General features: G+C 43.8%; 1 protein-coding gene across 1 annotated transcript in view; it reads left to right on the top strand.

Moving 5' to 3' along the window:
* CDH23 (cadherin related 23) overlaps window positions 1–23,285 on the top strand; it is a gene marked incomplete in the record, with an annotated part of 580,971 nt that overhangs the window by 353,194 nt on the left and 204,492 nt on the right. The window contains 4 exon segments of the mRNA XM_074284882.1: window positions 16,904–16,909; window positions 21,525–21,563; window positions 21,565–21,675; window positions 22,976–23,134. Coding sequence (XP_074140983.1) covers window positions 16,904–16,909; window positions 21,525–21,563; window positions 21,565–21,675; window positions 22,976–23,134 — 315 coding nt within the window.

Below are 23,285 nucleotides of genomic sequence, written 5' to 3'. Positions count from 1 at the left end.
GACGGAAGCACTTTGATCCCATAAGGGGCCATAGACACAGGAGTTATTATTGGCAAGCGAGTGCCGGCCTTTGGCATCAGCTGACATTTCCAGGGTCTCTGCCCCCCACCACCACTGGAGCGCCCAAGGGACAGATGTGCCGACTTCAAAGGAAATTCCATCTCTGGGAGGGGAGCCAAGGACAGCTCCACACACCAGCCAGTTCTTTCCTCCCATTAATTTCTCTCCGGTCGCCTTCACTGAAGTTCTTATTATGACAATGATAGTTGTTATTATATTTTATCAGAGGCAGTCCCCTGTTGAGCTATTTCCTCCCTGCCTTCCTAAGCTGCCCCGCTTCCCCCCAGGATTATGTGGTGTTCTCTGTAGTATTTCAAACACCTCCTCATTTAGCCTTATCAGAAAGTTCAATTAGCAAGGCTTTTTACGCAAAGCTCTAGATCATTAGTTGAGGTAGGATGCCAGACAAGCTTGGCAGCTACGGTGCCCACTTCTAGCTCTTTCTTGTGTCCCAGACCCCCTGGTTCCCAGTCCCTCAACTGTACTCCCTACCTTTCTGGCTCTAAGCCAACCTCAACCTATTTGAATTCATCTTTCCCACTGATTTCTGGAGGGTCCCCCCCCCCTGCTCCTTTCCAAGCTGCTGGAGAAATCCCTCCACTTGCCACTCTGGTAGGTCCTGTCCATGGTGCTTCTGCTGATCGCCTTTCTCACCAGTGAATCTCACCTATAGAATTGATGATTTGCTCAACAGTTGCCTAGGGTTGCTGTGAGAAGAAAACTTTGCAAAATATAAAGTGCTTTTTAAATTTGATGATTTATTAATAATCAAAAATTACTAGTAAATTATTGCTGTTTTTTGAGTAAACCTATACTAATCGTGCTTCCATAGACTTATCTTATTTAAAAGCAGACTACCACAAAAAAACATGAAAAAAGAAAAGGGCAGGACCTATTTTATTCTTCTCAGATCAGAATCATTTCTTCTCTCTCTCCAGTGCTACTCTACAAACTTGGGAGTCTGTGTTTCCATTCAGCCATCACATCTCCTCTTGGGACAGCTTAGTTCCATTCTGTCAATGGGATAATCAATTTCATACAGAAAAAAATTGTACCCCAACCCTCAGAATGCCTCCCCAGGATCACCCAAGTGCCATTCAAAGTTGCCATGGCAGAGAATGTGGATGGCTTACTACAACCCAGCCCTACTACTAAAATAATGCCAAGCCTATGCCTTCCTGATGGGAGATTTCAGAGTATCAAATTTCAGTGGCACTTAGAATTCAGAATTCCATCTTTGTCCAAGGAAGCCGTGTTGCTGACCCGAGAGGCAGAGAATCACAGAATTTTTGAGCTAGAAAAGAACTTAGAAATTATCTGGTTCAAACCCCTAATTTTAAAGATGAGGAAGCCAAGTCCCATAAGGCAGAGGGACACGTGGTGGAGAGACTGATAATGACATCCAATTCTCCTAACTCCCAATTGTCTTTCCCCAATTCCAGGGGTTCTGAGCCTTATTTGTGTCACAGACCCTTTTAGCAGTCTGCTGAAGTCTGTAGACTTCTTCTCAAAATAATATTTTAAACACATGAAATACAAAGAAAACTAATTTTATCAAAATGTTGTTCCAAAATTTTTTAAATAAATTCATGGACCCCCCAGGTAAGAATCCCAGCTACATCATAGGCAAAGGCAAATAGTAATGCCTGTGCAAAAACTTCATGCCCACATTCCATCCATACTTCTTAGTTGCCCACCTAGCCCAATCTTGAAGATTGTGGCTTTCTGTACTCCTTCCGAAATTTTCCCCAGGGCAATTACCCAATTTGCCACCTCCTAGTTACACCACTGCTGGGGATAAATGGGTGTCATGTATATCCTGCTGCCTTTAAGGACTAGCTAAGTACTTCTCAGCTGGGAGTTATACTTGTGTCTATCACCCTATCACCGTGATCATGGGCTGTGAAATACCCTAATCAGCAAATAACATGAGTGTACAGATCCCTGCTGGGACAGGTGACAAGGGCCTGAAGGAGAATACTACCATCTCTTCTCCTCAGTCTCTGGGAGCTTCTCCCCAAACCAGCTTTTCTGGCATCTCATTGCCCCATGTCAAAGGGGATTGTGAGTAGATGATGGGAAAGGAAACTGGATGCCCTTTAACATTATACATATTCTAATAGCAGAATTAAAATACCCAGATGTGTGACTACTTCTCCCAAATCTGCCTCCTTTCTGATCATCCACAACATAAGCTAAAAGTGTATCTTTGGTATTCCCAATAGTTAACCTTGCAAATAAAACCATTTAACATCCGTGTTGAACTGCTAACAGTCCCCAACGAGGAAAACGGCCAAATAAACAAACCATTAGGTTGCAATGAAGAGAGCCAACACAAACACATTCTGCTAATTTGCTAGTTGTAGATAGAGTCTGGAGAGGTTAATATCACTTTATTTTTCATGGCCACCAACTGATTCCATCCTTGGGGACCTGGCCAATAATAATAGCTCAATTATACGTTCAGTCCTGTCCCATTGATTTGGTCCTTCCTACAAGCCCATAAGATAAGAATTCTCTTTTCCCCATTTTATAGAGAGATGAAGTGATTCTGCCCAAGATCACATAACTACAAGTAGGACTCCAATTTTGTCCAGCTGCTTCCCAGACTGGTACAACTGTCTAGTCCTTACTATCATTTCCTTTTTGTTAGTTTCTCCCACTAACATCCTCCTGAATACATGTGCACATATAAATTATGTGCATGTTCTACATAATCGAAGACACTTTGGAAGGGTTAGAATGGTAAGACAGGATAGTTAGGATTTCTAGGGGATCCATAAAATTGAACAGGTGAGCTCTGTATGTTGGGTCATTAGTCTGCTAGATTCAGGGTAGTGCCAAGGAGAGGTAGGTAGTACTCAAAGGCAGTTACCCAAATCTTGGTTTTCCATCAGAAAGAAGGTCATGGATCGCAGGAGCATAGACCTAGAGGTGAAAGTGACTTTAGCTATCCCTTAGTCCAAACCTAGTCAGTTTTACAGTTGAGGAAACTGAGGTAGATTGTGACTTTTCCAAGATCATACAGATCTGATATTCAAACCCAAAGCCTGTCTCCAAATCCAGGATCCGGACCACATATTTGTCATATTTTTTCATCCTTCCAAGTTCCTCAGGGACATCTTCATTCACTTGACATTTCAGCCCTTCCCTGGAGGAAGGGAATTCCAGCAGCATTTTGGGTAAGACTGACCAGAACCTACCAATTTCTTCATTTTTCCAAGCTGGACCAGTCTGCTCTGAGAAGAGGAGCTTTTTCGGGGAGGGTGAATTGATATTGTTGGCAAGGAAAAGATATTAGGAACTGGGAATAAGTGGATTGGGGAAAAAGAGAAAGAGTGGGATAGGGGATTCCACCCCTCTTGATATCAAATTAAATGTTTGCCAATAAAATGCAAATAATATAAAAAATTGGAGCTTTATTTTAAGCAAGTATTCTTAACCTGGTATGTGGGAAATTTTTAAAAATATAGATATTAATAATAATACTTCAATATAATTGGATTTATTTGTAGTCCTGTGTGTTTTATATTATATATCTAAAACTATTCCTCTGAGAAGTCCATAGTCTTCTCTAAACTGCTTAATGGGATTCATGAAACAAAAAGACATTAAGAACTCCTGTTCTAAGGTGAATGGCTGGGGCACTTTTAGAAGATCCCTCTTCTGTCTCATTCTTCTCCTTTCCATCATGGGTTCTACTCCTAGATCCTAGAATCACAGCGTTAAAAGGCTCATCCGACCCAGACTTCTTATTTTCTATATGAGGAAACTGAGGTCTAGAGCTCACAGAATTAATAAGTAGCAGGGCTAGAATTTGAACTCAGAACCTCTGACTGCAAAGTTATCATTCTTCCCTCCATACAGGATTCCTCTCTTTTCTTCTTTCTTTCCTTGGCATTTAGTTGTTTTAGAATGCCCAACTCTGGAGCAGTGATCTTCTTTCGGGTGTACAGCTCCCTTTAGGTGACCACTGGAACAGAACAGGGCAGTAGAATCCATATTTAACCTGGAAATCTGGATACCTGAGTCCTCACATCCCACACTGGTTCCTACAGGCCACCTGTTCCTCAGCTAAAACTGAGGAACAGAGAGAACAGTCTTCCAGACAGAATAAATCCATGAGAAAATCTCATGTTGCTCACTCATTTCAGTCATGTCCCACACTTTGGGATCGCAGTTAGAGTTTTCTTGGCAAAGATCCTGGAGTGATTTACCATTTCCTTCTCCAGTTGAGGAAACTGAGGCAAGCAGGATTAAGTGACTTTCCCAGGATCACACAGTCATATTTGAACTCAGGACTTCCTGATTCTGCCACCTAGTTTCCCTCCTGATTCAGAGTTCTTTCCTCTTCCCAGTCTTCAGTTATGGGTTTCTGTTTCTCCAAGAAGGTGACACAGGGGAGGGTACTCTTAGTTCTCTCCCCCCACCAAGGTTTAGCCAAGATGAACTCACCAGTGTTCCTGGAAAGCTTTGGAGTCCAGAGAAAGTCCACAGTTGAATGCAAAGCAGTGTGATTAGTGGATAACAATCCCCCCTCCTGATTTTCATAAGGCGTTTAGATTTCTTTGCTTTGCAACATATTCCTCTCTCTGTGGGAACAGGGAAATAGTTTAGCATGGTAAATAGAGAGGGGTAGGCTACATGACAACCAGAAACTCTTGGCTCCCTAGCTCTCTCTCCTTTCACTTCCCTGCTGGGCTTCAGCATCCACCAAAGGAAGTGAGGAGCTGGCCAGGGTGCTGAAGGTCACTTACCTAAGCTGGACGCCTCCTCATTGGATGAGGCAGGGCTGACTTTTCCAGGCTTCTTCAGAATCTGGCTGGCACCTTCTTGGAACACAGACTAAGGGCAGACCCTTGTATTATTCACTATGAGGAGACCCAGAAGGAATAGCAAATTTGGTTCCTGCCCTCTGGGAGCTATTGCTACACCTGGCATGGGCAGAGCAGGATATCAAAGAAACCTGCTAATCAGAGCCTGATACCAGTAATCAGACCTAAATAGCCATTCTCTAAGTGGGAATGTGATGCTTCTGACAAGGATGATCACTGGGTCTACATGATTGAAAAAAAAATTGAGAAATGTCCTCTGGGTTATAGTCATGGGCAATGTGAGCAGAGGGATGTGTGTTCTGCAGTTTCATTAGCCCAAAGCTCAGAGACAAGCAGCACATTTCTAGCACACTGTGGGGTATGATGCTTCCAATCCCTCCAACCCCTGCCTGTGTAGGAAACCACCAGGCCCCACCCTGGCCTTCAGTGAATCTTGTAGCTCAGGACTCTGGTCCTGGTGTAGCCCAAGCTCCTCCCCTCTGCTGGGCAGGATGCTGAAATAATGGAATAATGAATTCCAAGGTCAGTCCTTCTAAGCTGGGGGGACATTTCACCTTGCCACAGATACATCCCCAAACCTGCTACTTAGCTTTTGTGAGCAAAGAGGAAGCCATTTCACCTTTGTGAGCATCAATTTGCTCCTCTATAAGATGGGACATCATACTGGATCTACCCAAGAATCCTGTTGGCTCTGGCTGTGAGGTCTCTGAGGTCCTTTCTCTTTGTAAACCATGATTCCAGGTTACTTTGGGGCAGAAGGAAACACCCTGCTGCCCACGTAGCATTTTTGTACAGCCCTTTCCCAGCTTCATTAAGAACAGGAGATTCATGGAGGGTCATTCAAGGACAGTCAAGCCGGAGAGCAGGTGGCTGGACAGGCTCAGGGCAAAGTCTATGAGCAGAGACTCTTGGGAGTCCCCCAGAGCTCATTTTTACTGATGTAAGTACCATATGATGGTGTCCATGTGCTCTGGAGAAGACCTGAGGAGTTCTCCAGTGACTTCAGAATCTCCAGGTACAAGAGTAAGACAAGGACACCTGGGAGTGAGGAATTAGGCAGACTGGATTTGTCTAATTCTCCTGGGAGCTGGAGGCATTTGGCGATATATAAGCAAATAGGATTCATAAATCAGAGAAATTGAGAGCTGAAAGACACCCCATTATCTAGTCACAGGTCAGAGGATTTGGAGCTAGCTGGGGCGGGGGATGGGCTTTAGGAGTCATCCAATCCCCCCTCCCCCTCCCCTTATATTCTTGCAGAGGAAGAAACAGGCCCAGAGGGACTCCCTTGGGTCACACAGCCCTCCAGAGGCAGATCCAAAGTCACATCTTCTTCCCATAGAACTTTTCACTAAGAAAAATGACACTCCGTGTTAACTGAGCACTCAGGATGAATTGTCTCATTTAGTCCCCACTATGACCCTGCTATAGGTATCATCAATTCCATTTGGCAGATGGGGAAACTGAGGCCCAGAGAAGCCTGAAAATTTCCAAGCTGGGATTCAAACCTAAGCTAGCTGGCAGAGCCTCTGCCTGCCCTGCCCTCCCGCCTCCATCCAGATGGCCTCATTTGTGAAGGATGAAACCAGGACTTAGGGGGCTCAGGTGGTCTTATTGGGGTCACACCAGGCCAGGACCAATAGCCAAGGTTCTGATTTCATTGTTCTCACCACAAAAACCAGCCGCCTCTTTAAAAATATCCCGAGTTCGGGCAGCTTGCCCATGTACGTTCTAAGAACATTTCCCAGGGGGCCGAGGACCCCAGCGTGCCCAGGCAGGTGTCCCCGATGTCCAGCAGCCCCTACCCGCCTTTTCCCTGCTCTATATCCAGCCCACGTCGGACATATAATACACACATACACCCGACGAAATTGACGGGCTCTCCAGTATTCTTTCCCCAAAGTGCCAGCTGCCAATCGGATTGAATTAGATTTCACAGGGGTTTTTTGCAATACATGGAATTCACCAGCAAATTACTCTTAAAGAGGGAAAATCAATCATTTGGAGCAGAGATAAGCTGAAGGCAAGGCAGCCTCGGATTGATCCCGTCTGTGCAGCGCGTGTGCGGAATTCTACAGATAACCTGGGGAGAAGAGGGAGGGGAGGGAGGGAAAAAGGCAAGTAGGCAGGAGAAAGAAGTAAGAGGAGGTGGAGGGGGGAGGGAGGGCGCTCACACAAGGACAGAGGGAGACAGAGAGAGAGAGAGAGAGAGAGAGAGAGAGAGAGAGAGAGAGAGAGAGAGAGAGAGAGAGAGAGAGGAGTGGGCTCAGGAACACAAGAGCAAGGAAATGGAAATGGGGGTATCGTAAAAATGCAGCTTTGTAAGAGGAAGAGAAACTAGAGGTCATCTAGAGCAGGACTTCTCAAACTCTACTTACAGCCCTTTTTTCACCTGAGAAATGTTTATATGATCCCAGGTATATAAGTATACAAATCAAATATTTGCTGATAATAAATCATAATTTTGTGACTCTGTCTTCAGTTATGGGACCCATCTGAGGACATGAACCATAGTTTAAGAAGTGAGATCTACACAACTGACTCATTTTATGGATGAAGTCCAACACAATGAAGGGACTTGTCCAAGGTGACACGGCAATGTGAAACAGACCACTTCTGAAATCTGAAATTAGAGCTCTTTGCTCAGAATCCCAAGGGAAAAGAAGGTAACAGAAGTGGTAGGCTGGAGGAGACAGAAGCTTAGGAGAGGCAGGATTTTGTGCTCCATGCCACAAAAAAAAAGAGTCCTATTTTTTAAAATTTAGGAAGAACAAAAATTGAGATTTTGTGCAAACCAGAAGATGATGGAGCAGAAGAAGAAAGTGAAGAAAGTAGTTTGAGCTCTGCTGAAATTTTTGAAGCTAATTAGTACCTATGTAGTTCTTTAAGGTTTGTAAAGTGCTTTACTTCTTATTTGATCCTCACAATAATCCTATGAGCTATTATTACTATTTTATAGAAAACTGAGAGGGGTTTAGTGACTTTTCAGGTCACACATCCTCGTAAATGTCTGAGGCAGGTTTTAAGCTCCGAGCTTTCTTACTCCAAGCATGCTGTTCTTATCCAATATACCACCCAGCTGCCTACGTCCTCATCATTTTTTATGAGCCAAGAGTGACTGACTTGGGGGGCAGCTAGGTGGCGCAGTGGATAGAGCACCAGCCCTGAATTCAGGAGGACCAGAGTTCAAATCTGGTCTCAGACACTTAACACTTCCTAGCTGTGTGACCCTGGGCAAGTCACCTAACCCCAGCCTCAGGGGAAAAAAAAAAAAAAAAGGTGACTGACTTGGGTCTGGGAAGATTGAAATGTGGAGAACAAAGAATGGATGAGAACTCGTGGTCAGCCCTTCCCATTCCCAGTGTGGTCCCTTGACAGGACAAGAATACCCAGAAAAGGTGGGGAGCCTCATGGGGAGCAAGAACAGTTGTGAAATAGCTACTTCTGAAATCTCAACATCTCTAAATTAGAAGGGATCTTTGTGATCAATGAATCTAACCCGTCTCTGAATAGGAACCCCCCCCCACCTAAATCCTTGGCAGGTTGTCATCCAACCATCTCTTGAAAATCTCTGGTGTTGAGAGACTCATTACCATCCAGTGCAGCCCTTTTAGATATCAGTAATTGTTAGGAAATATTGCATTACATAGAGCCAAAAGACTGCCCTTCTGCCCTTTTGCTCCTAGTTTTTTAGGGGTGTGTGAGAAGGACAGGGCCAGAGCAGCAGAGTCTCAACTTCTCCCCAAGATGTAGTGAGAATGAAAATGGGGAGTGCCTCCCTAGCCATGGGTCCTCTGGACATCTGCTTGGTCTTAATTAAGTGAAGCGATGGATGATGGAGTGATAAAGAACACAGTAAGGGGGGTGTTTGATTTTCTGTCACTCAATAGCATAGATTAAACAGGGACCACAAGAAAGGAGGGAAAACCTTTCCTTCATAATCCACTGGGAGCCAGGAGCTGTTTGGGGTGACGTGTCCCTCAATCTTGCCTAATTCATGGCCAAGGGCTCTTTCCCTAAACCATAGCTAAGTCACAAACTTTTTGTGAACCTAGAAAAAGCCACTAGCATCTTCTTTCCCTTCCTTTATTCTCACTGTCACCACCACCTGTATGTGTGTGTGTACATATATATATATATACACATACATATATACCTATATACACATGCATATATGTATATGTACATATATACATATACACACATGTAATATATATACACATATGTGTAGGGAAATGAAGTATACATATATACATACACATACATACATATATGTGTTGTGTGTGTGTGTGCAGGGAAATGAAGATTCAGGTCCTTGGTGGGCAGCCGCCCTTTCTCCAATCCTTGGGCATATGTAACAGCAGCACAGAGATTGTCGCCTATGAGGAAATCCCCTAGAATTTTCTCTCTTGTTGGAAATGTGCTATTGACTGTGACTCCCCAGGGAGGCCACCAAGTCAAGGACAAGATATGCAGAGTTCAGAGCATGGGGATCAGAGCACACAATCTGTGGAATGAAGGATAGAAATGGTCCCTGTCTTAGTGGACAGGGAAAGGCTCATGAGATCATTGTTGAGCCAGGGAGTTCACGGGGCACATGAATTTGCATTTGGGGATGTGGGAGTTGACTCGAAGCCAGGAGTAAAACTCGTGTTCTCTTCCTTCAAACCCAAGGCTCTCTTCACTACTGTGGCACTAGCCCTCCCCCCAGAGCACATAGATATTGTAATTATCAGGTTGTATGTTGGGGTGGGCAGTTGGGGACCGTGGTGCTGTTCGGACAGTGGGCATAAGAAGGGGATGTGAACAAAGCTACCTCAGGAGGTTCCTAATCCAGAATGTTCACAAAGTAGAAACGAAGCACACTGGCCAGGAACGTTGGAGGAAAGATGGAATGCGTCCACCAAGGGGGATGGACCACATGACCTTTCGGATCCCTTGTAACTCTGAAGGTCTTTGATTCCTGAAGGAAACGGCCTTGAGCTTTTGAGCCAGAAAGATGACCAAGCGATTAGGGTAGAAGGAAAGGGATGATGATTAATCTACGGCTTTCATCCTGGCTCATCCTCCCTTGCCAAAGGATCTTGTGTAGAGAGATGCCCTTTTCTGTACCTTTCTCTGCTTCCCTCTCTGAGAAATGACATTTTGTAGGATTTGAGTCTGGGAGGAGGCAGGGGTGGCAGGGAGGATGGCAGAGTTGCTGAGCAGCTTTGGCTCCTTGGGATCTCAGACTGTCTCCACAATTTCCAATTTCTGCTAGTTGGCAACCATCAATTGTAAACATGGTGCCAGGGTATGGTTGCCTTCCCAACATCTGTCTCTGATATGGAAGTGGGAAGGGTGGGTAGAAAAGCCATCTTTTCCCTTAAAAGGAGGGAGTAATTAGTAGTGGTCTGAACCCCTCCTGCCAACACACTTTCCCACAACCTGGCTTCCAAGAGATAGACCTGGGAATCTTGGGGGCAGCTCCCTGGATGAATATTTGATTTTTCACAGAATCGGAGATACAGAAACAGAGATAGGTGAAAAGAGACAGACAGAGAGAGACAGAGACAGAAAGAAACAGAGAGAGAGACAGAGAAAGAGAGAAAGACAGAGAGACAGAGACAAAGACAAAGAGAAAGACAGAGAGAGACAGAGACAGAGACAGAGAGAGAGAGACAGAGAGAGAGAGGAAAGAGAGAGAGAGAGAGAGAGAGAGAGAGAGAGAGAGAGAGAGAGAGAGAGAGACAGAGAGAGAGAGAGAGACAGAGACAAGAGAGAGAGAGAGAGAGAGAGAGAGAGAGAGAGAGAGAGAGAGAGAGAGAGAGAGAGAGGGAGAGAGGAGGTAAGTGCAGTAGCATGGAGAACACTTTATAAAGTGTGGAAAGTGAAGGCTTGGCCCCTTGTTTCTTCTCCCCAACTTCTTGTCCCCCAATAAGTTGGGCTTTGAAAACCTTAACCAAAGATAGAGGGGAAAACCTACCCAGTAAACCAGGATAGGTGAGAACTGGTGGGGCAGAGGGAAGGATGGGGAAGCAAGCCTTGGAAAGAGACGGCTTCTGTTCTTAATGCTATCAAGCCCCGTCCTCCCCCGCTTGTTGCAGGATGAGGGAGGCAGGAATAAAGAGTAGGGGTGGAGGAGGAGGATGGAGAAGTTGAAAGTTGCAAGGCAGCCCCTTCTGGCAGGCAGCTGATAACGGGGGACACGGGAGGATTGGCGTTCTGCCCTCCACGGGGGGCACAAAGGCTTCAGTAACCAGGAGCAAAGCAAACGGCATGGGAGCAGAAATCATCAGGGGGAGAATTATTTTATGTGCTGAGCTCCCCCTCCGCCTCCCTCCCCCTCCCAAACAAATAAATAAATAAACGGGAGCCTTCTCAGCCAGCCTCCCCATGGGTAGATGGGGCCCCGCTCCCCCCAGATGACACGTGGGGAGGTGCAGCCGCTGGTAATTGGCGATGGCAGCTATCACCAGCCCCATCAGATTTCCCAGCTGGAAAGGAATTTAATCCACCAGGCTCCTCTTGGCACATGCTGGGGCTCCTTTTGATGTTCTTCTCTATCGTGCTTTCTGACAAAATGGCCCCTCGATAACTCTTCGAGGACCCCCCACCACCCTCACCAACCCACAAGGAGCCGCCCGTGGCAGGCAGCCCAGGAAACTCGGGCATGGGACTCAGAGACAAGGCAATGACCCCTTCTGTCACCTTTTGGGGGGAAAGGGGTAGACAGGCACTGCTGATCAACACAAGGTATTTTTCTGTCCTTGTGCCTTTGAGGCAATAGGACCTTCTTCACTATCCCCAACTTGTCTGGGGCTCACTTTCACAATCTGTGAAATGGGAGCATATTACACATGTCTCTCTCTGCTCCACAAAATTTCTTAAAGAACCTTTGGCCATCTGATTCTTTCCCACGACTTCCAGCTGCTACCTCTATTCAGATGATTCTCGGCACCATCATCCCTTTCTCTCTGGTTCAACCACATAGTCATTTTTAACTCTTTATTTCTTACCTTCTCCTTCACTTTTGATCACTAAGTCTTTGCATTTCATTTTCTTAAGTGTCCTTCTGATGTACTTTCTCTCTTTGCATTTCCATAACTACCTGTAACCCCAGACTTTTGTCACTTCTCTCTTGGAAGTTCCCAGCTGGTCACTGTCTTGAGTCAGAACCTAGGAAGATATCTGTGAGATATGAAAGTATTGGGGGAAAAAAATAAAAAATTAAAATTAAAATTAAAAAAGAAAGTATGGGGGGAGAGATCCACCTTCCCGTCCCCATCTTCCACACTTAAAAATTCAGCTTCCTCTGTGCCGCTGACCACGATGACTTCAGACTTCTACCTGTAACACTTGAAATTAGCACCTTGAAAGTCCCACTTTCATCTCTCTCCACGTCGATCACTCCTTCATCCCTTAGTAGACAGCTTTCACCAGTACTATTCATAAAGCTAGAATTGATAGGGTTTTAAGGTTTGCAAAATGCTTTAAAAACAGCCTCTCATTTTATCCTCACAACAATCCTGGGAGGTCGGTGTTCTATTTTAAACATGGGGAAACTGAGACTCAGGATCTGAGGCTGAACTCGAATTTGGATTCTCCTGACTTTAGTCTCATTGTTCTATCCCTGCACCATCTAGGTACTGTAGCCAAAAATTGTTACCCGATATTGTATCTTCTGATCAGAATTTCTCTGTTACAATGTCATACTTTAGAGTCAGGGAGAGGCGAGTTCAAATTCAGCCTCCGTCACTAGCTATGTGACCTTGGTCGAGTCAGATTATTTCTGCCTCAGATTCGTCCCTTGTTAAATGGGGTTCCGAATGCTACCTCCTTCCCCCAGAAGCCTCTCCAGCCCAGAAGGACCTGCGAGAACCTCATTCCCCAGCAGCTTTGCCTCTGCAGAGTAGGGTCACCTCTGTACTTGTGTGAGGAAAACAAGGAAGAATTGACCATTGCCAATCCCTTTTTTCAGATATTATTTCATTTGATCCTCACACCCGCCCTGTGAGGTGAAGAGCCCAATGAGATGACAAAAGGCAGACTCTGCTCACTCGCAAGCTCTGCATTGTCACATACATAAGCAAATACAAAGGATATCAAAGTAAGACAACATCATTTAAGAAAGGAGAGGGCGTGAACAACCGGCAAGGAGGAAAAGGAGGCAGGAAGAGGGACTTACACTGTGCTTTGATGGAAGCTGGGGATTCTAAAAAAGGGAAGGTGTCCGGAAATGGGAGACAGCCGGTGCTGAACATTATTCATGGAAATCCCCTGGCACGCCAATATGAGTGGAATGGAGTGGAGGGAGAATATTATAGATTAAGACTGGAAAGCGGGTGGAAGCCAGCTTGGATAGGGCTTTCAATAGTGGGCAAGGAGGGGCTGGCCCTGAGGTTTCTCCTGCCATACCTGGGGTGCCAAAGGGGAGAGCCCTATAATATAAGCCAATGGGGAGGGAAGAAACCGCCTGTAAGGGAGGGCTAGGGCATTGTCTAATCAACAGTTTGTATTTATTAGGCGTTTGCTATGTGTCAGGCACTGTGTCCCAAGAAGAGCGGCCCCACCTCCAAAGTAGCCACAAGCCCACCGCTCCCTAGCCTGACCCTAGCCCCAGCACCGCCTGGCTCAGCCCAGACAAGGGCTTGCCGTTTGCTCATCCCGCCTCAGCATCTTTGCTCAGTCTGCTCTCTCCACCTGCTGATCTGTGAGCGTCCTTCCTTCTTCCCCACACTCAGCTCAAGACCCATCTCAGCCAGGGAGCTACTGCTTAATGCTACCAAAATTGTTTGATCTTGGTTTTCACTAGGACATTTTGCATGTTATTAACGTGACTTCATTCTTTGCGTGAATGTATGTACCCAATTCTCTGAATGTCTAGTAACAGGATAGTCCTTTCCTTCCGTCGCTTCCATTCCCTTCCTTCCATTCTTCCCTACCTGCCTTCCTTCTTCCTTCCTTCATTTGCTTCTTTCTTTTTTCCTTCTTTTCTCCCTTCCTTTTATCTTTTCTTCTTTCCACCTTTCCTTTTCCTTTCCTTTCCTTCTTTTTTCTTTTCTCTTCCTTCTTTTTCTCCCTTCCTTTTTTCTCTTTTCTTCCTTCTCTCCCTCTTCTTTCTTTTATTTTCTTTTTTCTTGTCTTTCCTCTCTTTTTCTTTCTCCTTTTTCTGTCTTCTCTTCTTTCTGTTTTTCTGATTTTTTTTCTCCCTCCCTGCTCACCTTCCTCTCTTTTTTCCTTTTTTCCTCCTTTTCCTTCTTTCTTCTTTCCTTTTCTTTCTTTCTTTCTTTTCTTCCTTCCTTCTTTTTTTCTCTTTTTTCCTTCCTTCTTTTGCTTCTTTTTTTTACCTTGCTCCCTTCTTTTTTCCTTCCTTTACTTTCTTTACCTATTTCTTTTTTCTTTCCTTCCTTCTTCTCTTTTTTCTTTTTTTCTCCTTTCTTTTTATCTTTTTTCTTTCTCTTTCCTTTTTTCTTCCTTTTCTTCTTTTTTCTTTTCTCTTCCTTTTTTCTTTTTTCTTCCTTCTCTCCCTTTCCTTTCTTTTGCTAATTTCTTTTTTCTTTTTCTTCCTTCCTTCTTTCTTTCATCTTTTTCTTTCTTCCCTTCTTTCTTTCTGTTTTCCTGCCTTTTTTCTCCTCCCTCTTTCCTCCTTCCTTCCTTTCTTCTTTCCTTCCTCCCTTTCTTGCTTCCTTATTTCCTTCCTTCCTTTCTTTTTCCCTTTCTTTTCTTTCTCTTCCTTCTTTTCTTCCTTCTTCCCTCCCTCTCTTCCTCTTTCGTCTCTCTTGCCCTTCCCCCCCCTCTCTCTCTCATCACTTGGATTAACCCTCAATTAAAATCCTTCCTTTGACTTCATAACTAAGTGACTCTGGACAAAATCTTGCCCTTTTCTTAGCCTCAGTTTCCTCATATGTAAAATGAGGTGATAAATATCAGCATTATCTATCTCATAGGGTTGTTGAAAGACTAAAATTAGATTGTATATATATAAAATGCCTTGCAATCTTTTTTATTGAACAGTTTTACTCTGCCTTAGAATAGAAACCTTGCTTTAATGTTGCAAGGTACACTGCCAGTATGCCATGCTGCCAGTTATTAGGGTAAAAATACACCACTCATTAACCCAAAAGGTTAGGGAGACACACCAATTCATAATTTCACAACATATATCCCTGGTATTATTTAAATAATCCTGGGATATCTCAGACAGTCTACATAGTTATTGCAACAGCACAGCCCTTGTCTTTATGTTCAAAAACCCCCGAAGTTGTTCAGTGTCGTGATTTATGAGTTCTCAGAAAGGTTGTGTTGGCAACATGCAAACAAACAGTACTAAACAACACAATCTCAACCATGGCTGCCAAATACTGGGCCTTAATAAAGAAACCAAATTATAAAATACCTCCTTTGAGGTACTATTCAAAAGCTATAAAATTAAAATTAAGATAAGAATATCAACCATCTTTCAATACTCCCATTTTCTTTCCTACAGTGCACTTCTACATTTCTTTATCTCTACTGAACATTTTGAGGACAAAGTTAATAAAATCAGCAAATTAGATAAAGAATATTTTAATCTTTAGATCCCTTTATTCCTGTGGCCTCCATAAAAACACCTGAATGGCCAGATTTCATTTTTTCTATTATGATTTAAACATATCAAGAAGATTTATGAGTAATTTTAATTGAGTGCCTTGCAATATTGAAAAAACAATATGTTATTATTGGAGTTACATGGTGAAGCTTTTAAATGCGAGACTAAGAAGTTGTTATTTTATCTCATAAATAATCTGAAGTACCACTGATGAATTACAGATAAGAAAGGGACATTGCCAGACTTGTGCTTTTGAAATATTATTTTGGCCACTGTGGAGAGAATAGATTCAAGAGGACATAAACTAGAAGTAGGAAGAACAATTAAGATGCTATTAAAATAATCCAGGGAAAGGGTCACTAGGACCCGATCTGAGGCATGGAGGTGGTGGTTATGTCATATAGAGAAGGGGGAAGATGCAAGAAGTGTGGTGGAAGCAAAGACTTGACAACTGATTGAATGTGGTGGGAGAGGGAAGAGTTAAAACAGCCCTGATTTGTGAACTCAAGTGATGGGAAGGACAGTGAGACCATTAAGGCAAATGAGAGTTTGAAGGGACAAAGGATTAGATGGGAAGAGAACAAGTTCTGCTTTGGATAACTTGACTGAGATGTCCATCAGATAGCCAGGTGGAAACACATGATTTGTGTTCTTAGAACATATGGAGAAATAGAAGGCTGGATATGAAGTTTTTTCAGATCTTAATTGAGCCTGTAGGAATAGTTGAAATCACCAAGCCAGAGTTTAAGGCTAGAAGAGGATCCAGAACAATCATTCTTAGAGAGATAGATAGTGATCCTTAAAGTAAAGGAGATTGAGAAGTAGTCAGATAAGCAGGGGGAGAACAGGGAGAGAGGGACGTGGCCCAGAAGTCGAGAAAGAAGAGACCATTCTGAAGGAGGCTGTCATCTATAGGGGTAAAAGTAATAAAGATGTCAGGATGAAGATAAGGAAGAGGCCATTGGATGTGGGAGTCAAAAGGTCACTGAAGGGAAGGAGGGAGAAAAATTTGGAACTCAAAATCTTGTAAAAATAGATGTCAAGCATTTTCTTAGCATGTAACTGGAGAAAACAAAATATATTTAACAAAACAAATAAATAATTTTAAAAGTCATTGATCACATCACATAGAACAGTTTTAGTGACATGATGGAGCCAGAAATGAAGTTATTAGGGGTTATGAAGATTTGAAGAAGCCAAGGTTTCCCCCAAAGCCATCTCCCCCCTTCTCAAATCCTACTATAGTGATTTTCCTGGATTGCTCATTTTCCCTCAGATCTATTAGTCTACATGTTCTATGCCCATCCTTCCCCAAACTACCCTAAAGAGCTTGGAAGACTCCTTAAGAGCAGAGATAAGGGTCTTTCTTCATCTTTCTGTCCCCAGAAACTAGGCTAGTGCCTTGTACATAGTAGATAATTCATGAAAAGGCAAGTAGAACCTAGTGTGGAACCTAGAAGATCTGGATTTAAGTTCCAGTATTAAAATTTATTAGTTTTATAAACATGAGCAAGTTCTTGATCATAAGATCATGCATTCAAAGCTGGAAGAGATCTGAGAAGTCATTGAGTGCAACCCCCTCATGGCATAGTTAAAGAAAAAGAGATCCAACATCTCATAGAGAATGATAGAAGTAGAATTTGAACCCATTTCCTTTGATTCCAAAGCCAGGACTCTTTCCACTGAATCATTTTCCCTGGTTAATAGATGAAGTCTTGCTTTATCATATGCAAAAATAGACAATGTCACTTGCTAGCCACCATTTCTTTTTTTTTTTTTTTTTTAATTTTTTTATTATATATATATATATTTTATAATATTATCCCTTGTATTCATTTTTCCAAATTACCCCCCCTCCCTTATTCCCTCCCCCCGACGACAGGCAATACCATACATTTTACATGTGTTACAATATAGTCTAAGTACAATACATGTGTGTGAATATCATGCTAGCCACCATTTCTAAACCACAGCACCCTGTGGCTTAGCTTCCTGTTTTGTCTTTTCTGATCAGAATGTAAACTCCTTGGGGACTCACTTGTTTGTATTTAGATTCTCTGGACTTAACACAGTGTTTGGCATATCAAAGGGCTTAATAAATTCCCTGTCTGTCTATCATCTATGGATCTGTTTGTTCACATGTTGATCTATCATCTATCTGTATCCATTTGTCTGCATGCCAGTCTGTCTGTCTGTCTATCCATCCATCTGTCATTCTGCATATCTAACTATATCTGTCTATCCATCCATCTATCTACCACACAACTTTTCAGAGTTACATTTTTTTCTCATCTGTAAATGAGAATAAGAGTGCTTGGACAAGCCTTCTCATAGCATGGTTGTGAGAGAAGCAGTGTGAAAACCATTGCTGATAAATAGATACACATATATATTTATATATAATTATTACTATTCTAATTAGAATTTTAATTAGATGGAATGAGGGCATATCAGAGAGTTACATGGCAGCTCTGGCTTAAAGCGGAAGAATCTGATCTTGATTGTTGATTTGGGAATTAGGAGGTACTTGTCTGGGATAAAGAATATTTCCTGGATCTTCTTCCCATTCAAATGTAAGCCACTGAGCAAAGCTAGTTGCTGAGGGAATTGGGGCAGGGGCATAATCTCTGTCCTGCATCCTTGTTTAAGCTTTCCCCATGAGTTGCTGTCTTGTCTCTCTGTTATATTTATCTGACTCTGTCTCTGTCCTGTCTCTCTATTTCTCTGTCTCTTTGTCTTGTCTCTCTTTTGGCTTTGCCTCTCTGACTTGACTCTATCTTTCTGTCTCTTTGCCTTGTTTCTTTGTCTCTATTTCTCTCTGTGTCTTGTTTCTCTTTCGGTTTTGTCTCTCTGACTTGACTCTGTCTCTCTGTTTTTCTGCTTTGTTTCTTTATCTCTCTCTTGTCTCTATTTCTCTCTGTCTTGTCTCTCAGTTGGTTTGTCTTTCTCTGTCTCTCTGTCTTGTCTTTCTGTCTCTGCTTTGTTTCTCTCTGTGTCTGTATTTCTGTCTTGTATCTCTGTCTCTCTGTGTTTCTGCCTTGTTTCTCTGCTTTCTCTCTCTCTCTCTCTCTCTCTCTCTCTCTCTCTCTCTCTCTCTCTCTCTCTCCCTCTCTCTCTCTCTGTCTCTCTCTCTCCCTCTCTCTCTCTCTCTCTCTCTCTCTCTATCTCTCTCTCTCTCTCTCTCTCTCTCCCTCTCTCCCTCTCTCTGTCTCTCTGTCTCTCTGTCTCTCTCTCTGTCTCTCTGTCTCTCTGTCTCTCTCTCTCTCCCTCTCTCTCTCTCTCTCTCTCTCTCTCTCTCTCTCTCTCTCTCTCTCTCTCTGTCTCTCTGTCTCTCTCTCTCTGTCTCTCTGTCTCTCTCTCTGTCTCTCTCTGTCTCTCTGTCTCTCTCTGTCTCTCTCTCCCTCTCTCTCTCTCTCTCTCTCTCTCTCTCTCTCTCTCTCTCTCTCTCTCTCTCCCTCTCTCTCTCTCTGTCTCTCTCTCTCCTCTCTCCCTCTCTCCCTCTCTCTCTCTGTCCTCTCTCTCTCCCTCCCTCTCTCTCTCTCTCTCTCTCTCTCTCTCTCTCTCTCTCCTCTCTCTCTCCCCCTCTCCCTCTCTCTCTCTCTCTCTCTCTCTCTCTCTCTCTCTCTCTCTCTCTCTCTCTCTCCTCTCTGTCTGTCTTTTCTCTCTGTCTTGTTTTTATTTCTCTGTTTCTCTGTTTTGTTTCTTTGTCTTCTCTTTATCTTGTCTTTCTGTGTGTCTTGTCTCTATCTTCTCTCTCTAACCTGTTCTGTCTACCTATCTTGTCTCTCTGTCTGTCTGTCTCCTCCTCTCACCCATTTTTAAATTCATCCCCACTTGGAGCCTATGCTAAGTAACTTAGAGACACAGTAAAAATTATAGGATCAGGAAGGGGACCAGGTAATAAAATATCTTCTCTCAAGTCTCTCTCCCTCCCTTATCTCTGCAAAGGGGTCTCCAGAGGCCTGGAGCATCTCCATCCTCGTGGGGTGGAGGGATGGGATGTCTTATCCACAGCTCCCTCCCTCTGAAAGTGCCACCAGGAAAGGGCTGGGCTTCAGGTCCAGGAGAGGGGGAGAAGATTCTCTGTCTCTGTCACCTTCAGAACTGTCACGCTCTGACAGCTTTAGCTATTAGTGTACCCTTCGGGCATTTAATTGATCCCCTCCTAACAGGATGGAGTCTATAAGGGGTAAAATTGAAAATTCTCCTGTTAGGACCAGAGAGCTTTACCACGTGGTCTATACCAAGTCCCACTCCAAAAGGGGAAGAAAAAGAAGGGCTGCTAAGTAAGAGAATTTAAGAGAAGTAAGGGCTGCCACAACCATCTGCCAGAGAGGAAAGTCCCCAAAGAGGGTCCTAGGGAGTTCAGCTTTGACATATACCACCAAGGTAGACCATCTATACCACATGCCGTATCCTATCAATTTGACAGTTTGATTCCACAAACATCAATTCATTGATAATAAGAGTAATAACAAAAATGTACATAGTGCTTTAAAATCCACTAAGTGATTTCCTCACAACAACCCTTGAGAAAGCCATGGTACAAGTGTCTTTATGCCCACTTTTAGAGATGAAGAAACTGAGGCTTACAGAAGTTCAATGTTTTGTCTAATCACTCCTCTAACAAAACAGAAACTAGATTAAGAAACAGCTCTCCTAAAACTGAATCCAGAGTTGTTTCTATATGCCATGCTAGCATAGAAGGGGGATTTGGATAGCTTTGTAAATAGAATAGAGGGTCTGGGGTCAAGAGTTCAAATCCAGCCAAGTCACTGAACCCCATTTGCTTCAGTTTCCATCATCAATAAGCTGGAGAAGGAAATGTTTCAACCACTCCAGCACCTCTATCAAAAAAAAATGGGATTAAAAAGAGTCCTATCCAAATGAAAAATGATTGAATGACACAAAGCATAGATGGACATAAGGAAACCAGAAGGAGTTGTGAGGAAGGACAATGTTCCAGTTATAAGAGACCACCAGGCAAAGACATTCTGAGATGTATGGGAAGATGGAGTGTTGATGTGTGAGAAACAGCAAGAAAGCCAGTATAACCTTCCTGTTAAAAGTCTGCCAATTGACACAAAGAAGCTCATATGAGCCAAGGTCCTTACTTAACTCATACAGCCCATGGGAAAGGGCTCTGGGCTCCTCATTGCCACAGAAGCGATCTTTTAGAAGGAGGCTGGGTAGCCCATCCATACTGTTGTACACTGTACCTGTGATGGGTGATGAACAAGTGTTAGCACTGATGACTGGTATTCTTGTTACTGACATCAAGCAAATAGATGTAGTCACATTTCCTAGGATCGCCAAGCTAAGGAGAGGACCATCTTTCTATTTAATGACAATTTAGTCAATCTCAGTTGGAAAGAACCCTAAGACCCAAGTTAAATGATCAAGGTGAGGGTTTCCTTCCTTCCCCCTTTTAAAGTCCAGGTCAGTACTCTCATCCCCCCTAAACCATTTTCAAAGAAAATCTATTAAGATAGACTTGGGGATCAGAGCACCCCTCTCTGGAGTCAGGAGGCCCTTAATTTAAATCTGGTCTCAGATACTTGACACTTATTAGCTGTGTAATCCTGGAGATTGCCTCATCACAAAAAAAAAAGATGGAGAGACAGACAGAGAGAGAAAAAGAGACAGAGAGACACAGAGAGAGAGAAAAAGGGGGGAGAGAGAGAGAGAGAGAGAGAGAGAGAGAGAGAGAGAGAGAGAGAGAGAGAGAGAAGAGAGAGAGAGAGAGAGAGAGAGAGAGAGAGAGAGAGAGAGAGAGAGAGAGAGAGAGAGAGAAATGAATGGATGAATGAATGGGATGGCGAAATCTCTCCAACCCATCCTGAGATTTTTCCAGACCAATCTTGCCTATTGTTACTTCCTAACTTGTTACCCATCTACTTATGTTTCTTGTTTCTTTGATCTCCAACCAAGCTACCGACCATTGTGCTCCATCCTCCCCAACATTTCTTCTGCCTAGGCCCATGGTCCCTGTAGCCCCAGCATCCCAGTCACCCTGTGTCACTGTGTCATGGATTTCTTTGGCCTTACATTTCCTCCAGGGCCTCAACAGCATGTTTGAAGTCTATCTGGTGGGCAACAAACTCCCACCACTTCATCGTCTCCCCCACTTCCATCCAAGGGAAGGCTGACATCCGAATGCGAGTGGCCCAGCCACTGGACTACGAGACTGTCTCCCGTTATGATTTTGATGTAAGTATCCTCCTCTCCTTTTTCTTTCCCGTGAGTTGAGATGGGGAGGCAGATTCAGGCAAAAGAATAAGTGAACTCCATTTCTCCCTAATATCTCTAAGGACCTAACATGGAAATAGGCCTGAGTTAAGCAGTTGAAAAGACTGGAACAGGGTAACTTATGCCAAGGAGAAAGGAGAATTTCTGCAAAGTCACGCCAATGGGTGGTTCTTCACAGGGATGGACGTGAGAGGAAGTTATTTCTGAGTAAATGGTAACAGCCCATCACTAGAATTCAGGAGTTAGAAACCAGAGCAGCTCCAGGTCGACCCCAGAAAAATACTACCCAGTGAACAAATTCCTGACAACATATCAAGTTAAATAGCAGGTTAGGTGGCTGGATCTGCTTTTCATGCATAGGTTGTATAGGAGGTGGCTGACTATGGAATATGAGTTGAGAAAATAACTAAAAGGTCTTTTCTAAGTCCCCAAAACTCTCACTGTCTGGATACTATCCACCATTAGAACTCTTTCAGGGTGAATATCATTTCTCCTTCTTACTCTCCTGGGAAAGACAAGAGGAAGAAGGGACGCAGAGGGATATTACAAGATGGCAAAATATGAAGGCACAGGTTACCTGGAAGGGGAAGGGAAGATTGAAAGAGTGGGGTTTAAGTTCAAAATAGAAAGGGAAGTGAGGCTAGAAAGGACTTAAGGTACAGAGATTCCTAGATCCAAAATGCAGAGCAGACTCCAGATGCAGGAATTTGACTATCCCCAGAGTAATCAGCACATAGTCCAATATAGGGTTAAGGGAGGACTCATCATTCTTGTTTCCCTACTGACCAATCAGTGAGTAGAAACAGGGGTGCCCACTTTCTCAAGTCCCCGTCCTTGCTTTGCTCAAGGTCAGAACCTCAGTTGCAAGAGCTGCCCACCAAGCACAAGGTAGCCACCATTAGGGAAACTACAGATTTGCTGAACGCAAACCATCAGTGTATGTCCTTATCAGACTACGCCATAAGTGCCCACATGCTCACATTGGCCCGATCCACCATCAGTCCTTCCAAGCAGGGCCAGTAGCTCCAATGACTTTCCAGAGAGGCCTGCAAAAGTAGCTGTTGGAATAATGCCCATAAGCCATCACCCCTTCTTGAGACAGGATGGGGCAGGTTCAGAGAGACCCAAGAAAGACAGGTAGATAGAAACTGAGAACAGAGCCCTTGGGCTGAGATGTCCATCACCCAGTAGTAAAATGCCAAAGGATGGAGATGGGGGTACACTGGTGCTCACCCACGCTCTCCCTCTTCTCCCTGCCTAGATGTTTGCCAATGAGAGCGTGCCAGACCATGTGGGCTATGCCAAGGTGAAGATCACCCTTATCAATGAGAATGACAACAGGCCCATCTTCAGCCAGCCGCTGTACAACGTCAGCCTGTATGAGAATGTTACTGTGGGGACGACGGTCCTGACCGTTCTGGTGAGTCCTGCAGCCCTCCTCCTCCAAAGTCAGCGATTTCCTCTATGTGGTTATTGTTGGTCCTTAGTAATAATGATATTTTTATTTATATTGTACTTTGAGATCTACAAAGCACTTTATAAATATATAATTTTATTCTTACCACTCTGGG

Source organism: Sminthopsis crassicaudata, chromosome 2 (assembly GCF_048593235.1).
Source record: "Sminthopsis crassicaudata isolate SCR6 chromosome 2, ASM4859323v1, whole genome shotgun sequence".
NCBI lineage: Eukaryota > Metazoa > Chordata > Mammalia > Dasyuromorphia > Dasyuridae > Sminthopsis > Sminthopsis crassicaudata.
Note: the sequence above shows the minus strand (reverse complement) of the source record. Positions and strands in the feature narration are given on the sequence as shown.